Source organism: Chrysoperla carnea, chromosome X (assembly GCF_905475395.1).
Source record: "Chrysoperla carnea chromosome X, inChrCarn1.1, whole genome shotgun sequence".
Classification (NCBI taxonomy): domain Eukaryota; kingdom Metazoa; phylum Arthropoda; class Insecta; order Neuroptera; family Chrysopidae; genus Chrysoperla; species Chrysoperla carnea.
Genome location: NC_058342.1, coordinates 36641756 through 36655065, shown reverse-complemented (window position 1 = coordinate 36655065; position 13310 = coordinate 36641756). Strand labels below are relative to the sequence as shown.

Here is a 13310-nt window from a genome sequence, read left to right as displayed (position 1 = left end):
CCCTCCCCCGACACCTGCACAGAATCATCAGTACTATATTAACGTCGCGTATCATACAGAAAGCATTCAATATTTGAAGTTCTTATTGTCAACAATTCAGTCTATTGCAAGTCTTGAATTTATTTCAATTCAGCGCGCGCTTCGCTCAAAAAATTATTATTTATTATTTTTTGAAACCATTGACATTCGAAAATTTTACACGTGCGAAAAAAAAATTTTGTTTCGGAAGTGAACATAAAATTTAAATAAAAAAACTTTTTTGTGATTTGTGAGAAAAAAAATAAAACTTTTTTCGAAATGGCAAACAAATTGAAAATGTTTGTTACCAATATGTGGGAGAAGGCATCTCAGGAGGTAAGGATTTTAAGTTTTTTCCATAGATGGAACTGAAATTTTTTGATTATTGCATTAAAAACATTGTTGCACCGAAAATATGTTTAAATGTGTATATGGAATTTTCTAGACGATATTTGTTGAATCGATAGCTATAGGTTTGACGTATTCAATACCATACGCGTCAACTAACCAACCCACAGTTGCAGCCGTCATCAACAAGTGAATACGAACCCACTTTTTTTATTTGGGGTGGACTCATTTTAGAACCACCCTTTTTCATTTCAAAATAAACAAAAGATTTCAAATCCATTCATATTTAAATTAATTATATTCTAATTAAATGCAATTTTTAGTTTTACACAAAAAAAAACCATAAATTACCATAAATTTTTTAAATAAATAAAAAAAAGTTAACAAATTTGAGGGCGCCACATTTGCTTCAAATATTTAATTCATGTGTTTAGTCAATAGATGTCCGTATATGATATTTATTTCAATAGTTTGTTTAGTTAAATATAGATGGAGTTATTTTAAAAATCGAAACTTTCTCGTAAAAAGATGATGAGGCACGAGAAACTTATCTTAAAGATGTTAACGTTAACTGGTTTTTTTTCGTCTCAGTATTATTACAGCCTAAAGGTTTTTGTTACGTGAGAATTTCAATCAAAATCATGCAAATTTATTTCAAATTTCATAATTTATAGTATTCAGATTAGGACTTCAAATTTCAAGATCAAATTTTATTTGAAATATCCAAAAAGTTGTTGCAATTGTCGCCCCAGAAAGGAAATTTTTTTGATTTTATAACCACAAGTTATAAATTTAAGATTAAAGATTAAAGTTGATAGTACCCCGCAAATCATAAGAAACTGATCCCTTTTTTAACAGAAATTAATTATTTTAATACTTTTTAATGATTAATTCCTTTAAAACCCTTCATCAGTCAAACCCTTCATAAAACCAAATCAAAAATTCAGATTTTTATCTATATATTACTTTAGTGTCCGATCAACCTTAATCTTAAAATATCTTCAATAACTTCCTTCGGTTCCCCCACTCCACGCGAACACTTAATATAATGTTATTACCAAAAAAAAAAAGATTACACGAATAGTTTAAGGTCAAAGGAGGGAGAACCTAATTAGAGTTTAGCAAAAACTTGTGGGAATATATTGTTCAAATTATTTTGGTTATAATTTTCTTGTTAGTAAGCCTAAGCACTGAAAATTTTCTTAAACCAGCTCTTTTTGAAAGTGGTCGAAAAGACCCTCTTTTGGAGTATGAATAGTTTGCAAAAAGTTTAAGAATCGATAGCTTAAATTATCTTTTTGATCTGCAGATTACTAAATCTCAAATTGACACTGAATTAAAGCGTCTTGACATTGTAATCCGAGGAAATACCAAATTAAATTCAAGATGATACGTGATATCACCAAACCAAATCCTCCCCCCCCCCCCGCCTTTTAATGCATTGTCTCATAGGTCAAGACGAAAAGTAGTATTTCTGTCTTATGAAGTTCCAGAATAATGAAATGTGGCTACCAGAATTTTTTCATAGATTTGATATAAAATATTCGCTACAAAAGATAAAGATTGATCAATAATCATTACCAGTAATTACCGCCAGGAGAGTTCAAATAATGTCCACAATTTTCCAATGTATTTACGAAAAATCGTAACTTTTTCAAAAATATTTTCTTGGGAAAGTTAAGCTTAGAATGTCTGTCAAATCGAAATGAAGAGTTTAGCCCAATCAATCTCTACGTAAATATAATCTTGGATCGTAGATCAATTAAAACATTTCAAGGTCTAATCACTTTGTAATCAGAAAAATATGTTCTTTTTAAACTTCCTAATAAAGTTTTATGCAATATGTATTACATGAATGAAACCACCATTGTCTACATAACATAAAAAATAGAAAAATTGATAATAATAATTGATTATTCGATTAATTAATTAAAAAATAATTGCATTCAATTAACGATCAAATCAATTAATTCATTTAAAAATAATTAAAATATGCGAAATTTTCTTATTATTTTAAAAGACAAATTCCATAAATTTTCATTTACTATATAAACAATACGAATTGCGTAAACAATAAACAATTGTATACAAAAAAAGTTAAACAATTCTTCAAAATCTGTGATAGCAAAAACATTACTAAAAAAAAACAATTTTGCTTATTTTATTTTTTGTGCACAAAAATTTATGGTGTGAGTAATTAAATTTCCGTACAATAATTATAAATCTTTGAAGGATTTTATAGCAAAAAAAAAAAAAAACACAGTACGAAATTAGTACGTGCCTCGCGGCTTTTGTTGTTTATTTTTTTTTTTTAGCAAACTCTAATTATTAATTTTTTGGGGGCTTGGTACCCCTACCAAAAAACCTTTGCCAATCTATATATAAATATTTTTAAATAAGGTAAATTCAGTTTTATTTTTTTGCAACAATTGCACGGTTTTAATCAAATCTGTTTCTTGATTCTTTTTTCGTTTAAATAATATCATCGGGTATGTAAAAATCATTTCATTTATGTAATACACATTGCGTGAATTTTCTTTGTAAATTTTTCGTTCATATACAAAGATTATACCTGTATCTTATAATCCATTTTCATGAAAATTAATATACAGGGGGTTTTTGGGGCGAGAAATCGGTCTAGATGGGCTTCTTTTTTGGGAAATTTTGTGTAATCCGTGTTTTCAGGAATTAAATTAGGCATAAGTAGTAAATAGAACTAAACTTCTTCGATAAAAAAACCAAAATAATTTAAAATTCTTCAATAATTAGACGGTTTTTTTGAGTTTTCTATACAAACAATTACATAAATGTAATATACATTGCCTATATGTTACGAACTCCACAAAATAATTTCCATCAACAAAAAATGAGGACTAATGATATGTAATTGTTTTTAATTAAAGAAGAAATCTAATTAATATATAATATAATTACAAAAGATCTTACATGAAAAACGTTTTTTTTTTACTTCTAAAATCAATTTTAATGATCTCGGCAAAAATTTATTAATAGAATATAATTGTTTGTATTGATTTTGAATCGCACCATTTTGTGTGAAATACTTTAATACTTTGGTTTTCCGAAGACAGAAAAAAACTGATGACGTTATTTAAAAAAATTTCAAAGCGGCTTAATCTAGAAATATCAATTAAAATAGTGTTTATTAGATGTTTGTTGATGTTGACCAGTTTTTAATATCATTTTTGGGGTCAAGTTTTATCACGACCTTATACCCTATGAAGTAAACATACATTCTGTATGTCCAAGTCCTTATCAATCTTTTCAAAAAACGTGTAAATACATCAATTTTACCAAGCATGATTCTAAACTCAATCACCAAATTTTATTTGACAATAGCCAAAATATATTAACAAATTTTGATCTATTTAATTTTCGAGAATTCGAAACTTGAAAATTAATCCGTAAGCACTCGCATCTACTATTCGGTAATCTTTAGTCGCGTGATGAGAGATTTTCTCATGCGTGAAATATTTCGTGTCTTAATTTTACTAATTTTACCATATTTTTTTTATTTGATTTAACTAATTAATAATAATTTTATAAATCTTGCTAAATATTTTTATTGTGGGTCCCCGAAAGGAATTTTTATTTGGACAAAATCCATAATACAGCCCACAAAAATGCTCTTTTTACAAGCTTTTGTTTAGTTTCACCTGTCCTGTTGTCTGTCTGTAATCAAATCTTGCAAATCAAATTTGATCAGCTTCCCGATTTCCGATTCAGCTGAAATTTGGCATGCACATTTAGTTTGGATGACAATGCATGGTAAGGATGTGGCGTCCTGATTTTCCCATCGCTTCCACTATATTTGATATATTTACCTTGTTTTTAGTCTTAAGTTAAAAATTTTAATAAAAAATACTTTGTAAGGGACAAGCTTTTATTGTACTAAAAAGTAGAAAATTATTTTATCACTTTTACCCGACTATTTGTAAAAGCTTGAGACGCTTAATATCAAGAATGAATCGAACAATAATTAGGCATGTGGAGTAAATGAGGCGTTCCGATTCATTTTTGATATTTTAAATTGAGCGCCTCAAGCTTTTACAAATAGTTGGGTATGAGTGACTCATAAATAAAATTATTTTCTACTTTTTAGTACAATAAAAGATTGTGCCTTAAAAAGTATTTTCAAATAAAATTTGGGTAGATAAATTTTTTAATGCGAATTTAAGTGTGTTAGGAATTATTAATCGTCCCAAAAATATAAATAAATTTTGCCATTTATCTCGGTCGTGATTTTTGAATTGATGATGCTCTGAATACAGACATTTGGACTACTATAAATGCCAGAAACAAAGACTGTAAACACGTTTTATTTACAAAAGATTTGTGGCTACGACATAACAGTGTTTTATTAATTGTGTGTATTTTTTTTTTGGAATTACAGAGAGGCCATCCACATCATCATAGTCTCTTATACAGTTCTCCAACAATTTCACCGTCAACAACAATTACAAATTTTTCGTCGATACAATCGATACAATCAATACAATCAACACGATCGGTTCAATCACGGATACATCAACAATACTTCTCAAAGATGGGCACAAAAGAACAAAATATGATTATTGGTGCTGGAGAAATTGCACCATTAAACAATGGAACGGTTTGTGGATCAGATGAAAAGAAATTTATTGCACCATCGATTAACAGTGAATATTCACCTTATTCACCAACCACGGTTGAACTACCAACGGCACCTCCATGTGAACAAGACTCAAACAGTAGTTCCACATCTCAACTGAAAATCAATTACCCAAAACAGGTAAATTTTTTATTTTTAATCAAAAATTTCTTTAAATTAAAAATAACATTCGTGGACTTAGCGAAAATTAGCGAAGTTATATTAGTCTCGTGGATACGACACAAATTATCGAAAAATCCAAAAATGTTATAGGGAAAAGTTTCAAATTAAAGTTGTTTAATTTTAAAAACGAACTAATTTTGCATAAGCAGGATAAAAATCGATTGAGGGTACTTTAAGTGTTGCAAATTTTAGAAGATCCCCCCGAGGCCTTCATCTAATTATATATTCAAAACATGTTTAAACCGCCTTGCACAGTTTAAAATGTATTGCGGGTCATTTTTCATTCATCTACTTAAGGTCGTGTCGATACTAAAAAAATAAATTAATCATCATTAATCGAACTCCGACCATATTTATAAACAGAATAATCGCGTTTGGTCACGTCCGTATTATTTGAATACGTTCTGAATATTAAAATATATTCGACGACGCATGCGTGTAGTGCCCTTCACATACTTTTTTTTGCAGACTAAAGGTCAAAAATTGTCTGCGAATTTTGTTAAGAAAATTTTAGAAAAAACTGGATTACAAAATTCTTTTAATGATAGCAGCACACACAGTGTAAGAACTCAAGGTTCAAATGTTTGTTCTTGTTCAATCAACATGAAAAATTCATTAGGGGAAAATTCTCAAGGAAATTATCTTTCACTTAACCTTTGAATTTTTCAAATACATTACATTTGTTGCAAAAAATATGAGAGTAAAGTATGATACAAAATTTTGATGATTTTTTGTCAAAAATATTCGCATTGTTTTTTGCGAAAGCGTATATTCGTCCCATCACTAGAATGTATAATCATACTTGAGAATTCTTTTTCGAATTTTATTTATAAATTATGTTAGAACTTAGGAAAATTACCATAGTTTTTTTAAATCGATGTTCAAATATTTAGAGAAAATCACTTATTCGCATCGTGCGTGAGTTTTATTGGAGACGTTTCCATGGTAACGATACACTACTTTAATTATGGAATTGTATGGATTGCATTTATGACTTACATTGAAAATTTTATATTATTGTCTCATAAAAAAAAAGTGATCAAGTCCACATCTGCTTAAGTGGGTCTCTAAAATCCGTCTACTAGTTATAAATGCGGCACTGACTATAACATTGACCCCTAAATTAGGGAAATGATTAAAAAACAATTATTAAATTTTTTTTGTATCAAAGTAAATTTTCCCAAATTACTAGCACAAAAAAAAAATTACAATCGTTGCTAACCAGCCATAAATTATTCCACAATTACATAAAACAGTAAGATGACAAATTAGACGTAATTTAGAATGTAATTGTGACTTCTTTGACCACAATAGTCAATAATATTTTGACATGTTTGTTTAATTGGAGATCATTATTCTGTTTGTCAATAAAATGACAATCGCTTTATTAATTTTCACGTGTGCACCCCTCATTAATAAAAAAAAAATTGAATTTATATTAAATGTGACGTCACAACATGATCAACATTCAATCAACATTAATAAAAAGATGTTATAAAATGCGAATGATTTCAATTCAGCAACAACAAACAGTTCGTGACCATTGGCGAAGAGAATCGCTCTTGTGACTTGGTGACTTTCAGTTAATACTTATTTGTGACTTTTACAACAATGAGAGTTCGCGTTTTGTTACGTTCGGATACATTTGTGTCGTACGATGTGACTAAAGTTGACGAAGATGATTTTAAGATACCGAAATATCAGGTCATAAATTGTTTTTTTTGGATTCTTTTTTCGACGATGTTTAAAGGTTGGGTTTTTCTTAATTGTTATAGGTTTTGGCTGCGTTATCTGTGTCGATTGGATCGTTAACTGTGGGTTTTGTATCCGCTTACACCTCAACAGCTTTAACATCAATTCGTGAAGATGAAACTGCTCCGTTCACCGTTAATGAAGAACAGGTTGGTGTTTTTATAATTTTTTTTTATTTTTTTAAATCCAAATTGAGGAAATAATTTTCTTGGCTTCGATTTGGAATTCAAAAAATATGATTTTCGAAAAGATGCTTAATTTGATTTTCATATTTCGTCTTTCTAATCTTTCGATGAAATTCGAAATTCTTTTCGATGAAATCTAATGAAAACTTATTTTTCAATTGTTATAGGAATCATGGATTGGAAGCTTAATGCCTTTATCTGCCTTAGTTGGAGGGATTGTTGGTGGTCCCTTAATTGAATATATTGGACGTAAACGTACGATTTTAATGTCAGCCATACCTTTCATCATCTCATGGTTAATGATCGCTTTCGCAGTGAACGTTGAAATGATTTACGCCGCCCGTATATTATCTGGTTTTAACGTTGGTATTGCTTCGTTAGCCTTCCCTGTGTATTTGGGTGAAACGCTTCAACCAGAAGTACGAGGCATGTTGGGTCTGCTACCAACCGCACTGGGTAATATTGGTATCCTGCTATGTTTTGTGGCTGGAAGTTTACTAAAATGGTCTCATTTGGCATTATTCGCGTCATTCTTACCAGTACCTTTTTTGATACTTATGTGCGTAATCCCAGAAACACCTCGCTGGTACTTCACTAAAGGACGTAAAGATGAAGCTGAAACTGCTTTGACCTGGTTACGTGGTAAAAATGTGGATGTTAGCGAAGAATTAGCCGAAATTGAAAAATCACAAATTGAAGCAGAAAAGAATCAAACATCAAATGGTATCAGTGAGTTGTTCCAACATCAATATTTGAAACCCCTCATGATTTCCCTCGGTCTCATGTTCTTCCAACAAATGAGTGGAATCAACGCTGTCATCTTTTACACAGTGCAAATCTTTGAAGATGCCGGAAGTACTATTGACTCAAACTTATGTACCATTATTGTGGGTCTCGTAAACTTTGGCTCTGTTTTTGTAGCAACAATGTTAATTGACCGACTTGGCCGTAAAATCTTATTATACATTTCCAGTATTTCTATGTGCATCACATTAGTGACCTTATGCATTTTCTTCTACTTGAAGGAAATCAAATACGACCTTACCGCTTACGGTTGGATCCCATTGGCTAGTTTTGTTGTTTACATTATTGCATTTTCACTCGGTTTTGGACCAATTCCATGGCTTATGTTAGGCGAAATTTTACCCGCTAATGTACGAGGACCAGCTGCCTCAATTGCAACAGCATTTAATTGGTCATGCGCATTTATTGTAACGAAAGCATTTAAAGATTTAACGGCTTTGATCGGAATTTATAGCACATTTGCTATTTTTGCTAAAGTTTGTTTTATTGCATTCTTTTTCACGTTATTCTGTGTGCCAGAAACTCAAGGTCGAACTTTAGAAGATATTGAGAAAGCTTTAACTGGACATAAAGTTCGACGTATGAGTTCTGTTATCAATATTAAACCTATGCCGACAGCATGCTAATATTTCTATATCTCATTCGTCGCTAATATTTCGCCGCGGTACTCCAGTTTTAAGGCCTTCGTTAGCGACGAGTTCAAAGAAATAAATTATCATGTTAAGGAAATTAATTAATAATTAATTTATGAAATTGATTAAAGGTGGTTTCACATCACATAGTGACTCATCTAATCTTGTATGTTAATTTAATTACTGGTGTGAAATGACCTTAGAATATTTTTTTCAATTAAATAAATTAGGAAATATTCGCATTCAAAAAAAAAAAAAAAATTGTGCAAAAAACAGTGATATTAGATGATTATGATTAAGAAGAGAGGAGTGGGAATGGGTGCGGAAGAATGAATGTGGACACGATAATAGAATAATTGTTTTTAATTGTGTGCGGTGATTAGATGTGGGTGGGAAATCTGTATAAAAAACGTACATTCCATTTTAATTTAAAAAGACAAAAAAATTTTATTTTTGCTGTTTTTTGTAGAAGTTTTTTTTCAATTTTTTTTGTTTTTTTACTTTTTTTTGTTGTTGCCAAAGATTATCTTAAATGATTAGGTAATTATTTATTTTTGAATGGCGAAAGTTGCGGGGACTTGGTCAAATCCAAAGGAATGCATCCATTCCACAACCTAAACTATCGAAGATTCTCTCGAAATTTAACTGATATAGTTAAATGTTTCAATATTCTGTATATACTGAGTTTTACGGCAAAACAAGCTTCTTCGTTTAGTTTAGGTAATCTTGGATAAAATTGACCATGAATTAAACCAAAATTGTATATATAGTTTTCAAAATAAAATTTTCAATTGTGCCAACAGCCATTTTTTTTATTTTTTTTTCCATTTTTGGAAAAATTATTTTAATTTTTTTTTGTTTTTATTTATATTTGTACAAATTTTTTTTTGTCATTGTTGTGGGCACAAAATTGACCATCAGTTTAAACTGCTAGTCAAATTCATTTTTAAAAATAAAATAACTAAAAACTGAATCTCAATGAAATATCCTAAGCAAAATAATACAAATGAATCTAGATTTTAAGCACTCTTCGAGTTCAAAATAAAATTTTAAATCCGACTCTAAAAGATTAAATTCATGATATTAGAATGGACCCAGGATTGATCCTTGTGGCACTCCATATCATGAATATTCTATTTTGAAACTGGATTTGAAATTTTATTTTCAAAAACAGTAAACGAAGATAAAAATGACCGCCAATTTTAAAAAATTTTGAACAAAATTGAGATATTTTGATTTTTTCAAAATTTTCTTGGCGATTTTTCGCGTTTAATGTGTATTTATTAGTTTTAAAAATAAAAAAAATAGATTCTGATTTGTAAAATGAATTTTAGAACTCAAAAATAATAAAAAATTTCAAATAATTATTGTAAAAAAAATTTATGAATTATTTATTTTTTCCAATACGTATAATAAATAAATATAATAAATAATTATTAGAATATAGATTGATAGAGATATTGATTGATTGAACTCATGTGCCTATTTAAAATAGTGAAACTGTTTTAAGTTCCAAACTCAAATAGGTCGTGCTCGTGTTAACTATACTTTAGAAAAACTATTTTTGTTAGTATTTTAGAGAGAGATAGATAGTGTAATGTATGCATTTATTTTTAATGCATACGTGATATAATTAATTTTATTTTACATAAAAACAAATTGTTATATAATAATTATTGTATAAAAAAAGCAATATTTTTGAAGAGAAAAATTTATATTTTTAATAAAAATTTTATTTTCAATTAAATAATCAACTATGTTTTCTTTATATTATTTTCCGATCCGATCCTATTTCAAAACAATTTTTCAGGCTGTGTGTAACTAATAAAGAAATCAGTAGCGGAGAATTTTAGTTTTATTTGGGGAGTGGTAAGTATAACGACCCCGGCCAACAAAAAAGAAATTAACGTCATGTTAAATAATTAAGGTGATTTGCAAGGATTGATTAATACTAGGGATTTCAATAAAGCTTTATAAATACATTTTTTGATTAAGAAAGTTTCCAAAAATCACAAAAAATTCCTAGGTCATCAGGCTTTTTATTAATTTTTTTATCATTCAAAGTTGGCTGAAAAAATGATGAATCATATAGGTCATCCTTTCAATTGGATATTTCTATATCAAAAAATCTAGAGAGTGTGATAAAAAACTTTCTAAAATATTTAGACAATCTTGTAGTTTATAATAATACCATCAAAATATCAGGTTGTCGATGATATCAAAACTAAATTTTAATTTAATTATGAGTTCATCGAAAATCCAATTTTTTTATGAACAGAGACGACTATAGTTAGTTTATTAATAATTGAAGAGAGATACCTATATTATCAAATTTATAAGCATCACTTGCACACAATATATTATATATTTTTGTAGTTGCGTGGTATTGTAAAACCAAAAATAACTCATTACTTGACTACAAAGCAATAAACCAAAAATCTTTCAACGATACTGTAGCTTTATCACCTTAAGACCTATATAATAAAAAAATACAATTTATATATTTGACGATGCCAACAACAACAAAAAAAAACACAAAAAATAATTGCATAATTTTTCCCTTACACACTGTAATATTTATTTTTTGTATGGCATGTAAATGAATTTGAAATTTTATACCCCATTAAAAAACTTAAAACAAAATTTATATTGTTTAAAAAATAAATTATAATCAATTTGTCCCCCCTCCATTCTGCTTGCTTCTCAGGTATCCGTCACTGATATAATTTACATAAGCGTGTCGAATGAAATTTATTTTTAATCAAAATCAAATGAGGATATTGGTCACAAAAATTATTTAATTACCTAGTAAAAAATTTAATACGCCGCGTGCAAATTTCTTTCAGGCTTATCAATTATTATTGTTTATTTAACCTTAAATTTCTATGACTGGGCTTTGTCAGAGCCGTTCAACCAAAATTTGCGAAAGGGTGGGAGAAATAACACCTCAATTTTTATATGTAAAGAAATTTTAGTAAAAAAGTTAATAAAATCATCTAATTAGTCCATTTCCATCTATCCGCACGCCCAGAAAACGAAATAGTAAGTTTTCTAGAAAATTCTTCGAAAAATTTTCGAAACTGTTATGGTTTAATTTTTTTAAACAATTGTTTATTTTCACTTGTTTTTTTAACAATTTATCTCAAACACTGGAGAGAGGGGGCGAACCTATCTACTTTAAGGTTTCTGCCCAGTTTTAAAAGAAAAAAAACTTAGATCCGGGACTGCTGTGCCCACTCTAGAAAAATTGTCAGTATTGAGAAAATATGTAGCATTCATCTTCTCATTTGATTGAATAGAAATTTGCTTCCTACACATTTTTAAAATAGAAATTAATTAAAGTTATAAAAATAAAAATAAATGAAAAAGGAAATGTCATTTTTATGGAAATGTCATTTTTTTAATGAATATCAGTTTTAAAAATTAGTTTAAGTTAGAAATATTCACCGGACATACCAATACCCAAAATACCCAACCGGATACCGGATAACTAGCATTAGAATTATTTAGAAAAGTGTAGGATACTTTTTATTCAATTACCTATAAATAGTCGAATTATAGAAAAATTCTATTTAAACAACTTGAGATTATAATTTGTACGTCATTTGGTTCTTACTAACATATCAATCGTTGAGCTTCCAAAAAGCTTTTGATAATTATTAACTTGAAATTTACCGTATTTCATACACATATCTTTTTATACCCTGTATATATGAAATATATCAAGGTATTCTAAGCTTAGTCCCAAGTTTGTAACTAGACTTTACAAATATTTATGCTACCAACAAAATTTTGGTATAAGTGATCATAAAATCGAGCCCAATCGCCAAATGAACCCGATTTTTTAATTTCTTGGGTCAAAATAACCTTATAATATGAGTTTTATCCAAATCGGAAACAAAAAATTGTTTAGTAATTTTTCGATTTTTTTAGGGGGATCCCCTTTGAAAAAACAATTTTTTCGTTTTCGATTTGGATAAAACTTGTATTATAAGATAATTTTGGCCCTAAAAATTCAAAAATCGGGTTCATTTTACATTTGGATGATTAGTTTTTAACATCGATTTTTTTCAAAGGGGATTCCCTTAAAAAACTGCAAAAAATCGGAAGCAGTTTTTCGATTTGGATAAAACAAATGTTATAAGACAATTTTCGAGCATAAATTGCTGTGGACCCCTATCGTGTAAACTAGAAACCCGTTTTCTGCTTCTCTATGCTTCAAATCATGAACTACACCGTCACACGAATTACGCAACTACGCTACAATTACACATAGCGGATGAAGTAAGAAGTTTGTTAGTTCCAAAAAGTGTCACTAGATGAGCTTGAGTGATTTAGAACCGTACTAAACAAACATGTTTGAAAATTTAATTAAAACAATGGATACAAAATTTAATTAACGTAACAGAGATGGAAGCCATTTTGAATTGCGATATAATTTCGAAAATTTTTATTTTGCTTAGAATTTCGTAAATTCAAAAGTTTCAAAATATTCATGAAGGTTTTTGGTGTCGTCAAATGTTTATAAGAATTTTCAGTATTTTTGCTAAAAAATTGTTTTTCAGAAATTTATACGCGTAAATAAAATTACGTAAAAATTTTTTTTAACGCAACCCTAAGCGATAAACTTCACTTCTTATCAAACAACATAATTTTTTTTCATGTTAACATCAAGTTAAATTATTTTCAATGTAATAACATGCGCCATCTTTGTCAAACAAAATTTTCTTGTTAATCTAA

General features: G+C 28.8%; 1 protein-coding gene across 2 annotated transcripts; it reads left to right on the top strand.

The window, feature by feature from the left end:
- The first annotated feature begins 262 nt into the window (after window positions 1–262).
- Window positions 263–9394, top strand: LOC123302625 (facilitated trehalose transporter Tret1-like). 2 transcript variants are annotated; one of them, XM_044885648.1, is made up of 4 exons: window positions 263–354; window positions 4778–5155; window positions 6973–7098; window positions 7302–9394. In XM_044885648.1, the coding sequence occupies exons 1-4, from the start codon at window positions 298–300 to the stop codon at window positions 8562–8564; spliced, it is 1824 nt and encodes a 607-aa protein (XP_044741583.1). In that variant the 5' UTR covers window positions 263–297; the 3' UTR covers window positions 8565–9394. The 2 variants fall into 2 exon arrangements, with proteins under 2 accessions (XP_044741583.1, XP_044741584.1); XM_044885649.1 differs by lacking the exons at window positions 263–354; window positions 4778–5155 and adding an exon at window positions 6727–6901.
- The last annotated feature ends 3916 nt before the right edge of the window (window positions 9395–13310 follow it).

Bases quoted from the DNA above. Each gene is read 5' to 3' on its own strand.
- LOC123302625 (XM_044885648.1), top strand. From the start codon at position 298: ATGGCAAACAAATTGAAAATGTTTGTTACCAATATGTGGGAGAAGGCA. The intron at 5,156-6,972 runs GTAAATTTTTTA...TAATTGTTATAG, and splicing joins AAATCAATTACCCAAAACAG to GTTTTGGCTGCGTTATCTGT. The intron at 7,099-7,301 runs GTTGGTGTTTTT...CAATTGTTATAG, and splicing joins TCACCGTTAATGAAGAACAG to GAATCATGGATTGGAAGCTT.